The sequence below is a fragment of the Mytilus trossulus genome, chromosome 2 (assembly GCF_036588685.1).
Source record: "Mytilus trossulus isolate FHL-02 chromosome 2, PNRI_Mtr1.1.1.hap1, whole genome shotgun sequence".
Taxonomy (NCBI): domain Eukaryota; kingdom Metazoa; phylum Mollusca; class Bivalvia; order Mytilida; family Mytilidae; genus Mytilus; species Mytilus trossulus.
The window spans coordinates 27,251,572-27,268,117 of record NC_086374.1 but is presented as its reverse complement, the minus strand read 5'-3'; the positions used below and the strand labels follow the sequence as shown (position 1 = coordinate 27,268,117).

Below are 16,546 nucleotides of genomic sequence, written 5' to 3'. Positions count from 1 at the left end.
TATGCATACTTCATTGAATGCCATAAAGTAAATAGCATTGACCACTCAAGAATTCTAGATTTTCATGAAAGAAAATACGAAGCCTCATTCCTTTTTTTAAAATGATTTGGTAGAATATTTTGGATTTAAACATACTGAAATGAACAGGAAATACAATCATACCTTCAGAGCATAATAGAACAAAAACATGCTGAGATATCAGGCACATTTTAAAATAAATTATTTGATAACTGCAAAATCTTATTTGTTAAAATAGGTACATAGAACCAAAGTACTATGTCCAGCTCCTGTTGTTTAAACAGTGGATTTTGAAATATACTGGAACTTGTTTACCATTCTCTTATAAAAGTGTTATGTGGTACTGAGATGCTATCAGCATTAACCTTTATTTTGATTTTGTAAGAATTCAAATAATCAAATTCAACCTAGAAAGTTATGAAAATTGAGGATATGCTTGCAGTATATAATATTTGAAGATATATATTATGCATGATCACCTTTTCTTTATACTATAGGACTCCAATGCGGAGAAAACTTCGTACACACCCCAGCAGGTTAGTGGTAGTTTGCTTGTTGTTTATGGTTTATCTCCCTTTGATAAACAATTATTAATAGGCAGTTATATAGCACGACAAGGTTCTCTCCATTTGTGTTGAAAAAGCTATACAGCTATCCTTCATTATGTGTTCGGCAGCAATATTTAGGTCCAGTCAGTTGTATAAGTTTTTTAATATATTTTATTTTACTTCATTGACCAAATATTGTCTACATCATTGAAGGGAGTTGTATGGTGACCTTTACTACATATTTCATAGTTTTAAACTTAAGATTTTTGTCCCTGCAAGTGATATTATATATCAGTTAATTTTGAGGTGTATAATCAGAACACAGATTGCTATTCTGTCCTTCATGAATTATATAACTTGTAACTAATTTTATGCTTTATTAATTTGCAAATAAGGTTTTTATTGTTAGTTTGTGGGATACCTTAAAAGGTAGACAAACCCAAAGTAAATAATTTTTACTCAATTTTTGTGAGTTGTTAAAGGCATTTAATACAGTTTTGATCCTACAACTGATTTTTTTTTATAATTTTTTTTTTTTCGCCTAGTCAATTCAAACATGTATACTAAGTTAAAAAAAAAACACTCATGTGCAACCTTTTGTTATCCATGGAAAAATTTTATGCATTTACCCAAAATTTAGCATGTCTATCCTTTGGACAGACATACCTAACTTTTATATTTCAAAAGATAATCACAAGTTGACTCTTGTGAAAACATACCAATTATCTTCTTTACCTGAATATGTTCAAAATTTGTGAAACAACTTTTTGGAAATATTTCATGTGATTTTCATCAGATTTTCCAGAATTTAGGAAAAAATCTGCTTTTTTAGCTGTGAATCTATCTTTTTTTAAAACTCATCAGTGATTTGATAGCTGAATTGGATAGTACTTGGTTTTTTTTCAAGCTTATAGTTAAATAAAGGCAACAATAGTATGCAGCAATTCAAAAGTCATAAATCGATTAAAAGAAAAAAATCCAGGTTACAAACCAAATTCAAGTGAAACAAAAAAAAATATCCCAAAATGACAAAGCAACATGTCAGAAATACAGCACAAATCAGTCTAAAAACTTGTCTTTTCCAAACATATCACATATCACATATTGACGTTAATAACATCATAACCTCCTCTGTATCTGTAATGTATGGTCTTAATGTTTGTAAATTGTAAATTTAATGGAATAAAAAAACTGAAGATATTTTGATTTCTGTAATTTATAAGAAACATTAAGACTTCTTTCATTTTATTAAACAACTCAAATTTTTCTAATGGAGGAAAATACAGCAGGGGAAAAGCAGTACTTACAGATTATTTGGCACATGTCCTATAATAAATAAGTAATCTGGATTGGGTGATAAATTAATTATTCCACATATGTAATCAGCATAGTGATAACATGTAAGATGTAACATAAGATGAAAGATTGAACAATACACCTTATCGCTATTTGTCTGCCATTACTGGATATCACACAGGTTCCCGTAAAATTTTGACGTCATAAAACAAAATATCTAACGCCACAATGGAAAAGTAATTGTTGTAAGCGTCAAAAGTTCAAGTGGCGGGTCAGCCCGCCGATAAGGCAAATAGCTATAAGGTGAATGTTTTGTATATTTGAGTATGACATATATTGGAAAAGGAATTCAGAGACTATATTTTTAGTTTATTCCCATTGTAGGAACCTTTTTCAGGAACAGTTAGCAGGGCCAAAATTTTGGAAGGCAATAAAAAGGTCAAGTAAGTACTTTGGCGTTTATATTGATTCACTTATAGGGTCTTTGCATCAGAACTGAACACATTTATTTAAAAACAAGTTGTTGGCATGCCACAGGTTATGTTCTTCTCATATATGTTATGATGGTATGGTACTAAACCCGTAACAGGAAGGATTGCGCCTGATATTCATATGATGAAGACATAATTTTTCAATCAGTTTAATTAAAGTCTGGAGCTGGCATGTCAGTTAACTGCTAGTAGTCTGTTGTTATTTATGTATTATTGTCATTTTATTTATTTTCTTTTGTTACATCTTCTGACATCAGGTTCGGACTTCTCTTGAACTGAATTTTAATGTGCGTATTGTTATGCGTTTACTTTTTTACATTGGTTAGAGGTGTAGGGGAGGGTTGAGATCTCATAAACATGTTTTACCCCTCCACATTTTTGCGCCTGTCCCAAGTCAGGAGCCTCTGGCTTTTGTAAGTCTTGTATTATTTTAATTTTAGTTTCTTGTGTACAATTTGGAGATTAGTATGGCGTTCATTATCACTGAACTAGTATATATTTGTTAGGGACCAGCTGAAGGACGCCTCCAGGTGGGGGTATTTCTCGCTGCATTGAAGACCTTTTAGTGACCTTTTGCTGTTGTCTGTTCTATCGTCCGGTTGTTGTCTCTTTGACACATTCCCTATTTCCATTCTCAATTTAACTTCATAGCTACATAGGGAATTATTAAGACATTTTGAGAAGTTATTTGTCAATTATAACATTTGATGAGGTCAATACTTTATATATGGACCTGTTCAGATTATATAAACTGAGGAGAAATGTTAAGACATTTTAAATAGGGAAGATAATCAGCAAGACAAAATCTACAATTAAGTTAGTCTTGTCGAAATCATGAGTAGAATTTTTATCAGGGAATGCCCTGGAAGGAAGATTTTTGATAACCCTTTTTGTGTTTTTTGGCAAAAACCAAACAAGAGAAAAGACACTGTAAACATAAAATTTTATTCCAGTCCCAATGGTGAAGAATGTCCATCTTTGAAGATGCACAATGTCAATTAAATGAGTTACCATCATTTCCAATAAAAAAAAATTGTATGTTCTTATGTTGTACAGTTACATCACTGTCTTAATTAAGTGGAGGGTTGACTGCTGACAAAAAAGTTTAACCCTGCCATATTCTATATCTGCCAATAAAGTTTTGTTGTTTTTCTAGTGGTTATATGCTGATATTAAAATATGCTATTAATGAAATATGTTCATTTTAGGAAAAGCTGGGTGACTTGTTATGCTAAATTATCTTCATCTAATTTGGTATTCTACAAAGACATGAAATCAGCAAAGACTGTGCCAGGATCTCCGTTTGGAAAATCAGATTTTATGATCCCTTTGCAAGGTTGTCAGGTTTCAAAAGCAACGAAAGATGTAACAAGTAAACGCAATGTCCTTGTTGTAAGTTATTTATAGCATGTAGTACAGTGTACTTCTTATTTAATTTTGATTAAATAGTAACTTTTCCTGAGTTCATCAAAGCGAATGGGACATTAAGTTTTAACTTCCTCTGTATGTACGTCTACCTGGTCATCCATCTGTCCATTCCAAATTTGGTTTTTGTTCTCTGACTTTAGTTTGCCTCAACCAAATGTTATAAATCTATACAAAATGCTTATAACCACAAAATATGGATCAAGTTTGAATTTTTGAAGCGTCACTTCAACCATTCTAGAGTTTTGCCCCTTTACAAATTGATAAATTGCTGAATAGTTTGTTTCCGTTCTCTAACTTAAGTTCGCTTCGTTAAAATGTTATGTAACATCAAAACTCAGATCAAGTACAAATTTGGGTAGCGTCACTTTTACATTTAGTCAGTTATGTCCCTTTATGACTTTATATGATATGCAAGCAGGGGCATCAACTGTGTCTCATGGACATTCCCCATTTTTTTTTTTATAAAAGTAGATGTATGATAAACATTCATAAGGCAGCATTCCAACAAGCATATTAAAAAGTCATCTGCATATATGTACTGTTCAAATTAACATTAGTTTATATAAAAGAATACTAACTAGTTTTAGAATTAATAAAAGGAGAAAAGGTGTGCATTGAAACCTTTTAAGACATTTTTAGGTCAAATTATGTATGTTCTTATTAATACTCAACCCTGGTGTTTTCATCTCAATAAGTTAAATAACAAAATGGCCATAGGAAACACATACATTAAAAATGAGTTGAAACAAAACAAGTGTGACAAATTCAAAATGATTTATATTTGTGTTAAATTTGTTCTCATAAAAATCACAAGAATGAATAGCATGCAAGAATGAGTTGTTTTAACAGTACACCTTAATCTATTTTCATCAATAAAAGTTTTGGCACCATTAATGCATATATCAACAGATGCAGATAAAACTATTCATTTGTCCAAATCCTAATCATACAATTTACAAAAAAAATGATAATTATTAAATAATCAGAACAGAAAAATACTAATATATAAACTGATATTATTGTATAGCAATATAATATATCCAACAGAAAGTAACCAAAAGTTAGCATGCAATAAATTCTTATATTGCACTAGTGCAATAAATCTTCAAAATTTATGACGTCATCAACAGCAAAATCTTAGTTTGAACCCATTTTTTCCTTTTAAGGGCATACGATACAGTTTTGATCCTGTATTTACAAGTTCATGAAAATTTGCAGATAGGCTATTCTTTACCTGATTAAATCAAATATGTAAAAAAAAACATACCTTCATGTGCTACTTTTTGAGTAAAATGAGGTCGAAATTTTGTATATTTGCTCAAAATTCAAATTTGAGTCCGTGATTTCTTTTTTGAAAGAAAGACATAACTTTTTTGTTAAAAAAGATAAACCCAAATTGTTTTTTGTTAAATAATCGGTAATTTCTGTATTTTATAAATATCCTAAAAAAATATGCAATTTTTTATTCAGAAATAACTCATATTTATCAAATGTTCATGAATTGAGGAAAAAACGTCAATTTTTACTGCATGTTTATCAAAATTAAAAAAAATCCTCTATTTACAGTTTTATAAAATTTGAGTCACATAATCTCCCTGCAAAATGAAACAAAATGCCGTTTTGAAAAATAGGGGTCCATGAACTCGTTTTCAAATTAAATCAGTTTGAATGATAAAAATCAGTCGAAAAATGCATCTTTTCCCGATATGTCACAGTTTGATGTCGCGAAAATAACAAATTACGTTAGTGACGTCATAACCTTCTCTGTAACTGTATCGTATGCCCTTAAATATTATATTGCTATACAATAAAAGGGTTATTGCATGAATATTGGGGAATATTGTCCCTCGTAGAACATATATCGCAAGCTCGTGTCAAATTCTACTCGGGACAATATTCCCCAATATTCATGCAATAACCCTATTTCATGTAACCCCTTATAAGGAATGCATTATTGTAAGTGGCTCATATACATAATTTGTTTATTACCAGTTGAATACCAGTCATGGTGACCAGTACTTAATACAAGTTGATGATGACAAAGCCGCTCAGAAGTTACATATACAGCTGGAAATAAAAATCAATGAATTCGTAAGTCACTCTGTCAAGATAACAGTTTTTCAGACTTAAAGTCTGTGATTTTTCTTTATAATGGGGTTAACCTCATGACCTCTCACCTGAGGAGAACATGCTACCACTAATTCACAGAGGAGAGGTATAACTTGTCCTATTATCTCAAAAATTCTAAAGTACAACTAGTTAATAAAATTGAGAAAGGAAATGGGAATATGTCACAGCGACAACAACCCGACCATAGAGCAGACAACAGCCAAAGGCCACCAATGGGTCTTCAATGTAGTGAGATACTTCCACACCCTGATGCGTGATAATGGATGTCATACTAAACTTCGAATTATACACAAGAAACTAAAATTAAAAATCATACAAGTCTAACAAAGGCCAGAGGCTCCTCACTTGGGACATGCACAAAATTGTGACGGGGTTAAACATGTTTATTTGACGTTTGATTATGTGTTACATATTTGTTTTTTGTTCATTTTTTTACATAAATAAGACCGTTAGTTTTCTCGTTTGAATTGTTTTACATTGTCTTATCAGGGCCTTTTTTAGCTGACTATGCGGTATGGGCTTTGCTCATTGTTGAAGGCAGTATGATGACCTATAGTTGTTAATGTTGGTGTCATTTTGGTCTTTTGTGGATAGTTGTCTCATTAGCAATCATACCACTTCTTCTTTTTTATATTATTTGTTTTTGTTTTTTTAGTAAATAATCAATCATTACTTCACTGTTATTCCCACTGTAATACTCAAGTTACAATACATTTTTATTAAAAGAGAGAACTATATTTTTACAAATCAAATGCAACATGCAGGTATGTCTAAGGAGCTCATCTTTCAAACTCATTTGCTAAATATAGTCTGAAAGGAAATAACTCTTTTTTATTTGTAATTTTATAGTTTATTTGAAATTCATGTAATATTATTAAAAAGTGCTGCAGTTGGTAACTTATATACATATAATTGCTATGCTGCTGATAACTTTAGGTATTGATGTCAGGCAAGTGAAGTTATTTGATTCTGATGTATTTTTTGCCTTTTTAGTTATCTCAGTGTATTGTAATTCAATATCATGTAATGAGGTTATTTTAAGATATTACCGGTAGTTATTATTTAATTTGTCTTCAATTTACATGATTCTGATATAAAGTCATACTTAAGGCTTGAGAAAAACCTTTATTTATCTTTTATATTTCAGGGCAATCCACCAAATGAAGGTATGACAAAATTTTCTTTAGGGCCTCCAGAATCTGAAGAAGATGATGACAAACTGAAACGAAAAACATCATTTAAAAGACGTTAGTGCCCCGCAAGACATGGTTTTGGCTTTTATGTCTTGCTTCTATAAACTTTTACTCAGGAATATAACCATTCTCCTGGGAATTAGTTAATATATTCCTGAAGCCACTCTAAAATGTCTAAATCTGAAATCTGTCTTTTATCCATGCAGATAAGTTATATCAAAGCAGTACTTGTCATTGAATAAGCTTGATAATTTTTCTTACTTTTTAGATAGTTTTATACGTTTCTGATTTAAACTCTTGTCTATTGAAAAAAAAGAAGTATGAAAAAACTTACTTTTTACATGAAAATTGCATAGGCTACATAATTTTTTTTATTCCCACCTGAATATTGTTGAACATGTCTTTGACTTGCATTTCACTGGACATTGTACACATTAAGTTATGATATATATTGACTCTGATGACATCAATTCATCAACTAAACTAGGCAGTTGATGAGCAAAATATAAGAACAAAAAGATATAAAAACAGAGTTTTAAAAATAAGAATAATCTCTATGATAGTGCATGGCAATGTTAAGCTTACAGCCTTACATGAAGTTGTTGGCATGGCATAGCTTGGCCTGTCTATCAAATCACAAATAAATCATCTGCATGGATAAGTGAAAGATTACTGGGTAAACTAACATTTCCCCTGTAACAGACAAATTATACAATTATAATGAAATCCTTGCATGAAATCCTCTCTTCCATACCTATATCAATTGTCTTTATCTTTTGTTTCTTATTGAGATATAAATTCATAAGTACATAATTAAAATAGGATTCGGAAATAAGCTATACTCATTATATGGAAAATAAGGAATGCCTCTCCTTGCAAAAAAAGTAAATAGATAGCTTACATGTATAAACAGTATGTTTCAACATGTACATAAAAAGCAGTAAAGGAAATTTTGTCAAAAACGGTTTAAAACATTAACCCCCATCAGCTGAATCATGGCATAGAAGAAAAGACAAATAGAAATAAATACATGTTCCAGATAGCTTTACTCGACCCCTCTATTAGGTAAATAACATCATAAAGGTGTCCATAATTGAGGAAAATTTCCAATCCAGGACATAACTCAAACATGGTCTATTTTCAAAAAATTGTTTAGCCGTTATCTTCTCGTATATGAATTCACGAATAAAATGTCAAAAGTTAATCAGATGAAAAGTGGCTTAGAGCAAAATGACATCCAGGAAAATATGACAGTATTTGATAAGACAAACATTGTACATGTATATAGATGAAGACAATTGATATGTGACAGAGGTATTCATATCTGTAATATGTATTATCACAATCTAGGTCAAATAATAGAGGATAGAACAAGTTAGTGCTTCATATATTTAATACTACAGAACTGGGTTGGCTTTGCTATTCTAGGATATTCTAGCTTATTATGTACTGGCTTGATCAAAATAATGGCAAATTATTGGTTGAATTGCAGAATGCTTTTAAGAATGGAAAGCTTTTTACTTACTGCAAACACATGTATGTGGTAGTGAATGATAATAATACTAGATAAATGTACAATGTTATAGAGGCTCAAGTAGAAAGGCACAAGTAAAATAATCTAGATAATGTAGATATGTTTTCCCAAGATGATTGCCTGCCACTAATATACTAGAAGTGATGTTCAGACTTCTAAAAATGTTCTGTATATGAAATGCGATCAACATAAAATAAAAAAGACTAATTACCTTTGTTCTTAGTATTTGAAATCTATCTATGAAGGTATTTTAATATGTGTAATTTCCAACTATAAATTAGTATTTGGAATTTACTTTAAATTTAAAAAGCAATTTGAGTGTGCTTACCGTTTTGCCTTGTATGTCTTTGTGGAATGTTTTAACAATAAGCAGTAGCTGTATGTTTATTTATATGACTTATTTAATTTTTATTGAAATGCTAGAAAATCTGAATGAAGCGGTTTGAGTTTTTTTTTTCTATATTTCAGTGTTCCATTCTAGAACTCCATCTAATACTGATAATAGTTTAGAAAAGTCACAAACTAAATGGTTACAGAAATTTTTCTCTAAACGACCATCTAAGGAATTATTGGAACAGAAAGGAATTATAAAAGGTGGGTATACGTTTGTTAAACTTGTTTTCTCTAAATACAAATTGGGGTACAGTCTTTCTGCAGTTACTGAATATGGACCATTTTCTTCCTGATATTAAGTCATATTATTTCAATCAATAATGACTTTCTTTTAGCAAAAATGAATATTTTCATTCATATCATATCACATATCATATAAAGGTAAAGTTAATCTTCATATAATCTTGTTCAGCTTCAGGTTAAGGTTTGGTCACGTTAGTTTTTGATGAAGTTGAAGTCTAATCAACTTTAAACTTAGTACACATTTTCCCAATGGTATGATATTTCAAATTTTAATGCCAAATTAAGAGTTTTGATCCCAATTTCAAGGTTCACTGAACATGGAAAAGGATAGTGCATGTGTGACATCCATGTACTATGGCCACATTCTTGCTTTTTTTCTTTTTGTACCTGAAATATATGTTTCAAAATGCTCTTCTGTAGTTTTAAATTAATGATGTATTTTTCTTGAGATAACTTTATACGTTGTATGTGCCACATGATTCTCCCAAGTTTATGCCAGTTTGTGCACTCACATTTTAATAAGTTGCACACCAACTATTCTTGAAAATCATTCATTTAAAATGTCTATTACCATGAAAACAAACTATATTTCATTAATGGGATTCTGATAAAATTAAAGGTTAATAAATTCCAGGTAATATTTCCCAAGAAATATTAATCAATAGATGATATTCATTTCAGATGCTATGTTTGGTGGTGAATTAAAGATGATATGTGATAGAGAGAAAGCAAAGATACCAAAGTTTGTCGTAAAATGTGTGGCCGCTATAGAAAAAAGAGGTAATGGGAAAATATATACTGTTAAAGCTGAAATTTTCGTAGAGGATTTAATTTTGTTTATTTTGTGGAAAGAATTTATTCATTAAATAAAAAAACACAAAAAAATTTAACTTTCATATAATATCATTTCCAATTAATAAAAACCACCAAATTAAATCCCCATGATATCTTATATAGAGACAAAACCACGAAATTAATGTTTCTACAGTAGTTCTTCAGGGCTCACACTACTTCAGAATTATAGGGAGAAGTGACTTCTCTTTTTGAAACTGATATGGAGAAGTGGTGAGATTTGAAAGAGAAGTGCTCTTTCGCGCGGTGCGCTACAATGTTTGGATTATACTATAGCATGTATAGTATAAAGGGTCATATGTAAATAATGTTCTTTTTATAATGTTCAATTCATATCTGAGTATACAATTAAAGCAACATTTCAAATTAAAAGTTGTTAAGTTTTACTCAGGTTCTTGTGAGAAACTACCAATTAAATATTTAGTATCTAGCACTAAAAAAAATATTTTTTTATCTTAAAAAGGTAAAGAAATTATAATATTTCAATTACAATTTAATTCAAAACTATCATGACTATCTTGTGTATGAAAATCAGTGTTTTTCATAAAAAAAAATAAAAGTTATTAAGCTGGGCCATAATATATTGATAATAGTATAATAGTCATGATAGTCTCAGAGTTAAACAACTTTAATCAATAGTTTGAAACAATCCATAAAAAATATAGAGAACTATATACACCAATCAATTAGATGTAACCAAAAGTCTTTTAATTTGTGTAGAATACGTAAATTTCCCCTTTGGAATCAATATTCTTCTGTCAGCTGTTCCATCCAAGCGTCCGTAGTAATTATTGTAAAAGTACGGATTTCGGTCATAGCTGGTCCGGTTGAGATCCGTAGTTTAGAAATCGGTCAATGGCGGACGAATGCAAGAAAATTTACAAAAATAAACGATGATTGACAAGTTATTTGGAAGGGAACATAACGTTTATAATGCAATAAATGGATTAAAGACTTACTGGAGGCAACTTGTATCACGTTTAAATGAAGAAACAAACTTAATTTGCCGCCGAAATATAGGTTGATGTACGTTTTCGAGTAACAAGCACCGGAACAAGCGGAAATGAACGAAGTGATAACAAGTTGTATTTTTATCAAATAACCTGCTACAGACTTCAAAGACAATGCTTCAACCTCTTTTCTTAAGATAATGAATCGTTTATGTCTAAATTTCTTTAATATCAATTAAAAATTGATGTTTCATCAACTTGGTAAAAATTGAAAATGTCCGATGACAGAAGCGACTGAAAGCGAGTATCGTCAAGAACAGGGCGACTTCTTTTCGCTTTTGGGGGTCGGGGAAAGCGAAGTGACGGTCGGAAAAGCGACTTCTTCGCCCATTTCGCCTGGTAGCGTGAGCCCTGGTTCTTATTAAACAATTCCAGAATACATGAAAATTATTTCTGACTTTTTTCAATATGTTAGTGAAGACTTTTTAACACATTTTATTTGGATATTCATTTTCTGAAGAAGGATATAGGTCCTTTGGTGATTTACACAGACATTGCTATACTGCAAATTTCAACAGTGGTACATGATAAATTATATTAATTATAATTTACTGTAATATGTTTTAAGTTTTGTAATATTATATACAAATATTACTGTTTTCAAATAACTGCAAGTTTGACTGTACTTCGAAAAGCATGTGGTACATTTGTTTAAGATTTAAGGTTTGATTAATATATTTGAACCTATATCATAGCTTTAGATAGTTTTGATCATAAAGAATTGTTTAATGATTCCTGTTTTATTAATTAGGGTTAGAACATGATGGTATATATAGAATAAGTGGTAATCAGGCTACAATACAGAAACTTAGATGTCAGGTGGATCAAGGTATAGTATATGTAGACATTAACTTCAGCATGGTACCATAGACCGTGAATAGATTATAGAACTGTATCTTTTACCATATTGCACCTGTAATCCTAGTTAAACTACACAGAATAGTCTTTTCATTGAAAATAAATATCCACATAATAGGGTAAAAAAAAAAAAAAAAAAAAAGCCAGATATAAACAAACAGCAACCACTTAACTACAGCCTCTTGATTTGGCACAGACATAAAGAGAATGTGGCTTATTTACAAACTAATTTATATAAAAACTATAGACACATAATCTGGAAATGGAAATGTGATTTTGTTAAGTAAAATTCCTATTGAATATTAACCTCATAATAATTTTATATTGTAGATAAATATGACCTTGATTGTAAGGAATGGGATGTTTTTACATTAACCGGTGCTCTCAAACTATTCTTCAGAGAATTGAAGGAACCATTACTTACTTTCAATTTATTTGATAAAGCTGTTCCAGCATTAAGTAAGTGTATCTCTCTATTGTTAGCTCACCTTTCCTAAAAGGAAATGTGAGCTTTTCTCATCACTTGGCGTCCGTCATCGGCTGTCGTCGTTAACAAATTTTCAAACATCTTCTCCTCTGAAACTACTGAATGGATTTGGATGAAACTTAGCATGATTGTTCCTTAGATTATCCTGCACAAAGTTTGTGCTTCGATTTTTGATCCGTCAAAAAACATGGCCGCTGTTACTTAAAATAGAACATAGGGGTCAAATGCAGTTTTTGGCTTATATCTCAAAAACGAAAGCATTTAGAGCAAATCTAACATGGTGTAAAATGTTCATTAGGTCAATATCTATCAGCCCTGAAATTTTCAGATGAATCAAACAACCCATTGTTGGGTTGCTGCCACTTAATTGGTAATTTTAAGGAAATTTTGCAGTTTTTGGTCATTATCTTGAATATTATTGTAGATAAAAATAAACTGTAAACAGCAAAAATTATCAGCAAAGTAAAATCTACAAATAAGGTAATATGACCAAAATTGTCAATTGACCCCATCATATTTGCTAACTTTAAAAAATCTTCTCCTCTAAAACTACTCAACCAAATTCAACCAAACTTCAACTGAATGATCAGTAGGGTGTATAAAATAAAAGTTTGTGTTTTATTTTCTATTTCGTCAAAAAACATTGCCGTCATGGCTAAAAATAGAACACAGGGTAAAATGCAGTTTTTGGCTTATATCTCAAAAACTCCAGCATTTAGACCAAATAAGACAAGAAAGTTAAAGTATTTATTAGGTCAAGGTCTACCTGTCCTGAAATTAGGTAACTGGTTTTTCAGGTATAATGCCCCTGAATTGATGATTTTAAAGAAATTTTGCAGTTTTTGGTTATTATCTTGAATATTATTATAGATACAGATAAACTGTTAATGGCAAAGATGTTAAGCAAAGTAAGATCTACAAATAAGTCAATTTGACCAAAATTGTCAATTGAGTTATTGCTCTTTAAAGACTTTTTTCACAATTTGTTCATCATGTTGACTTACTTTAAAAAATCTTCTCCTTTGAAACTGCTGTATCAATTTCAGCCAAACTTTGGCTAAATGAGTTTCAGAGTATCTAGTATAATTTTTATACGACCGCAAATTTTGAAAAAAATTTCGTCGTATATTGCTATCACGTTGGCGTCGTCGTCGTTGGCGTCGTCGTCGTCGTCGTCGTCGTCCGAATACTTTTAGTTTTCGCACTCTAACTTTAGTAAAAGTGAATAGAAATCTATGAAATTTTGACACAAGGTTTATGACCACAAAAGAAAGGTTGGAATTGATTTTGGGAGTTTTGTTTACAACAGTTTAGGAATTAGGGGCCAAAAAAGGGCCCAAATAAGCATTATTCTTGGTTTTTCGCACAATAACTTTAGTTTAAGTCAATAGAAATCAATGAAATTTAAACACAATGTTTATGACCACAAAAGGAAGGTTGGTATTGATTTTGGGAGTTAAGGTCCCAACAGTTTAGGAATAAGGGGCCAAAAAGGGACACAAAAAAGCATTTTTCTTGGTTTTTGCACCATAATGTTAGTAAAAGTAAATAGAAATCTATGAAATTTAAACACAAGGTTTATGACCATAAAAGGAAGGTTGGTATTGATTTTGGGAGTTTTGGTCCCAACAGTTTAGGAAAAAGGGACCCAAAGGGTCCAAAATTAAACTTTGTTTGATTTCATCAAAATTGAATAATTGGGGTTCTTTGATATGCTGAATGTAACTGTGTATGTAGATTCTTAACTTTTGGTCCCGTTTTCAAATTGGTCTACATTAAGGTCCAAAGGGTCCAAAATTAAACTTAGTTTGATTTTGACAAAAAATGAATCGGTTGGGTTCTTTGATATGCCGAATCTAAAAATGTACTTAGATTCTTGATTATTGGCTCAGTTTTCAAGTTGGTCCAAATCCGGGTCCAAAATTAAACTTTGTTTGATTTCATCAAAAATTGAATAAATGGGGTTCTTTGATATGCTAAATCTAACTGTGTATGTAGATTCTTCATTTTTGGTCCTGTTTTCAAATTGGTCTACATTAAAGTCCAAAGGGTCCAAAATTAAACTTAGTTTGATATTAACAAAAATTGAAATCTTGGGGTTCTTTGATATGCTGAATCCAAACATGTACTTAGATTTTTGATTATGGGCCCAGTTTTCAAGTTGGTCCAAATCAGGATCTTAAATTATTATATTAAGTATTGTGCAATAGCAAGTCTTTTCAATTGCACAGTATTGCGCAATGGCAATAAATATCTAATTGCACAATATTGTGAAATAGCATTTTTTTTAAAAATAAGAGTTATCTTTCTTTGTCCAGAATAGTAAGCAAGAAATATCTAATTTCACAATATTGTGCAATAGCAAGATTTTTTATTTATTGGAGTTATCTTTCTTTGTCCAGAATCAACTTAAATCTTTGTTATATACAATATACAATGTATATTCACTTTTTACTACCAACTGATAAATTAAAATAATCTTTACCATTCAGTGATAAGAAGCAGTTTTTTTTACATCTTAATATTTTATGATGTATTTAAATGAGTAGTTATTGTTGCAAACTCCATTAGAAAGTTTAATTGAGATTAGTTTTGGAATAAGGGAAAGGGGGATGCGATTAAAAAAATTTGGTTCAATTTTTCTCATTTGAAATTTCATAAAGAAAAAGAAAATTTCTTCAAACATTTTTTTGAGAGGATTAATATTCAACAGCATAGTGAATTGCTCTAAGATAAAAAAAAATTTAAAGTTCATTAGAACACATTCATTCTGTGTCAGAAACCTATGCTGTGTCAACTATTTAATCACAATCCAAATTTAGAGCTGAATCCAGCTTGAATGTTGTGTCCATACTTGCCCCAACCGTTCAGGGTTCAACCTCTGCGGTCGTATAAAGCTACGCCCTGCGGAGCATCTGGTTATATTTGATTTCCTTGTATTTCAAGAAACATAGCTCCTATGGCTAAAATAGAACATAGGAGAAAATGATTATTTTTTTTTGGCTTTTGAAGAAAATAGGACGATTCAAAGAACATTTAAATAAATTGAAAAGCCAAAATAATCATTGATGAGAGATTTAACCAAAAAAATTAAGGTGAGCGATTCAGATTGAGAGCCTCTTGTAAACGATTAGACCAGAAAAAAGTCTTCCCAGAGTGCAATGTATTAATTGGATTTCAAGCACTTTAAAATTTTCATTAACATCATTTGTTGTACCAGTTAATGTTTTAGGCAGTTTTATCAAAAGTATGTAACAGAATTGGTCAAAACCAATTAAGTCTTTGTCTAAAGGAATGTCAACATTTAATATTTATCATATGATTACATTCTGTGTTCATTTTTCTTTTACAGAATATATCTGGTACTTTCATATCATAACATAAAAACTAACCACCATAAAATAGGGCAATAGTGCTGAAAGTGGTGCTAAACACCAATCAATCAATCAAATATACATACTGTTTTCTAGATGCAGAATATTCTTACCTAAATTATTGATTGTATGGAGTTTGAGTGTTCATTTAAATTCGTTTTCTCATAATACCTTTGTTGTATTACTTTTGCAGTTTCCAATAATCTTTCATGCACACAGTAGATCTTGTTCTGAAAAAAACTAGGTTAATTTTTTGCACTGCGGGTAAATTATCACATTGTGATTGGTTTAACACAGTCACATGGCGGCCCCCAATGAGACTGTAGGCCTACAGCCTTACCCCTATAGATTTTACTAACCCTCTATGGATTTGTAGGGGGTCAGTAGCGAACCATATAACTTATAATAGTTAGTCTTATGATAGCTCTTAATTAATATTGATCTTTCATGCAAAAGGTACAGTATATAGAAAATATATATCTCTGCAATAACAGGTCTTTTTTACACTTTTCAGCAAGAGAATCTACTGCAGAACGGCTGAAGATATTTAGAGAAAATATACACAGTTTACCTAAATGTAATTTTGAAACGTTTAAATGTCTTTGTACTCATCTGTTAAAGTAAGTATACGTTTTTTGTGACTACACAAAATCAGAAATTTCTGCAATGTTTATAGGATTGTCTACAATAT

The 16,546-nt window shown here is 30.7% G+C and overlaps 1 protein-coding gene across 6 annotated transcripts in view; it reads left to right on the top strand.

The window, feature by feature from the left end:
• The window catches only part of LOC134706880 (rho GTPase-activating protein 12-like), a 36,348-nt gene that overhangs the window by 17,231 nt on the left and 2,571 nt on the right, over positions 1 to 16,546 (top strand). For 3 of the 6 annotated variants that reach the window (XM_063566220.1, XM_063566224.1, XM_063566219.1), the window contains 10 exons: positions 516 to 554; positions 2,247 to 2,305; positions 3,562 to 3,745; positions 5,774 to 5,872; positions 7,059 to 7,158; positions 9,107 to 9,232; positions 9,956 to 10,054; positions 11,888 to 11,965; positions 12,325 to 12,453; positions 16,370 to 16,475. In XM_063566220.1, coding sequence (XP_063422290.1) covers positions 516 to 554; positions 2,247 to 2,305; positions 3,562 to 3,745; positions 5,774 to 5,872; positions 7,059 to 7,158; positions 9,107 to 9,232; positions 9,956 to 10,054; positions 11,888 to 11,965; positions 12,325 to 12,453; positions 16,370 to 16,475 — 1,019 coding nt within the window. The remainder of the gene's footprint in view (positions 1 to 515; positions 555 to 2,246; positions 2,306 to 3,561; positions 3,746 to 5,773; positions 5,873 to 7,058; positions 7,159 to 9,106; positions 9,233 to 9,955; positions 10,055 to 11,887; positions 11,966 to 12,324; positions 12,454 to 16,369; positions 16,476 to 16,546) is intronic. The other 3 variants (XM_063566225.1, XM_063566221.1, XM_063566222.1) reach the window with 2 other exon arrangements.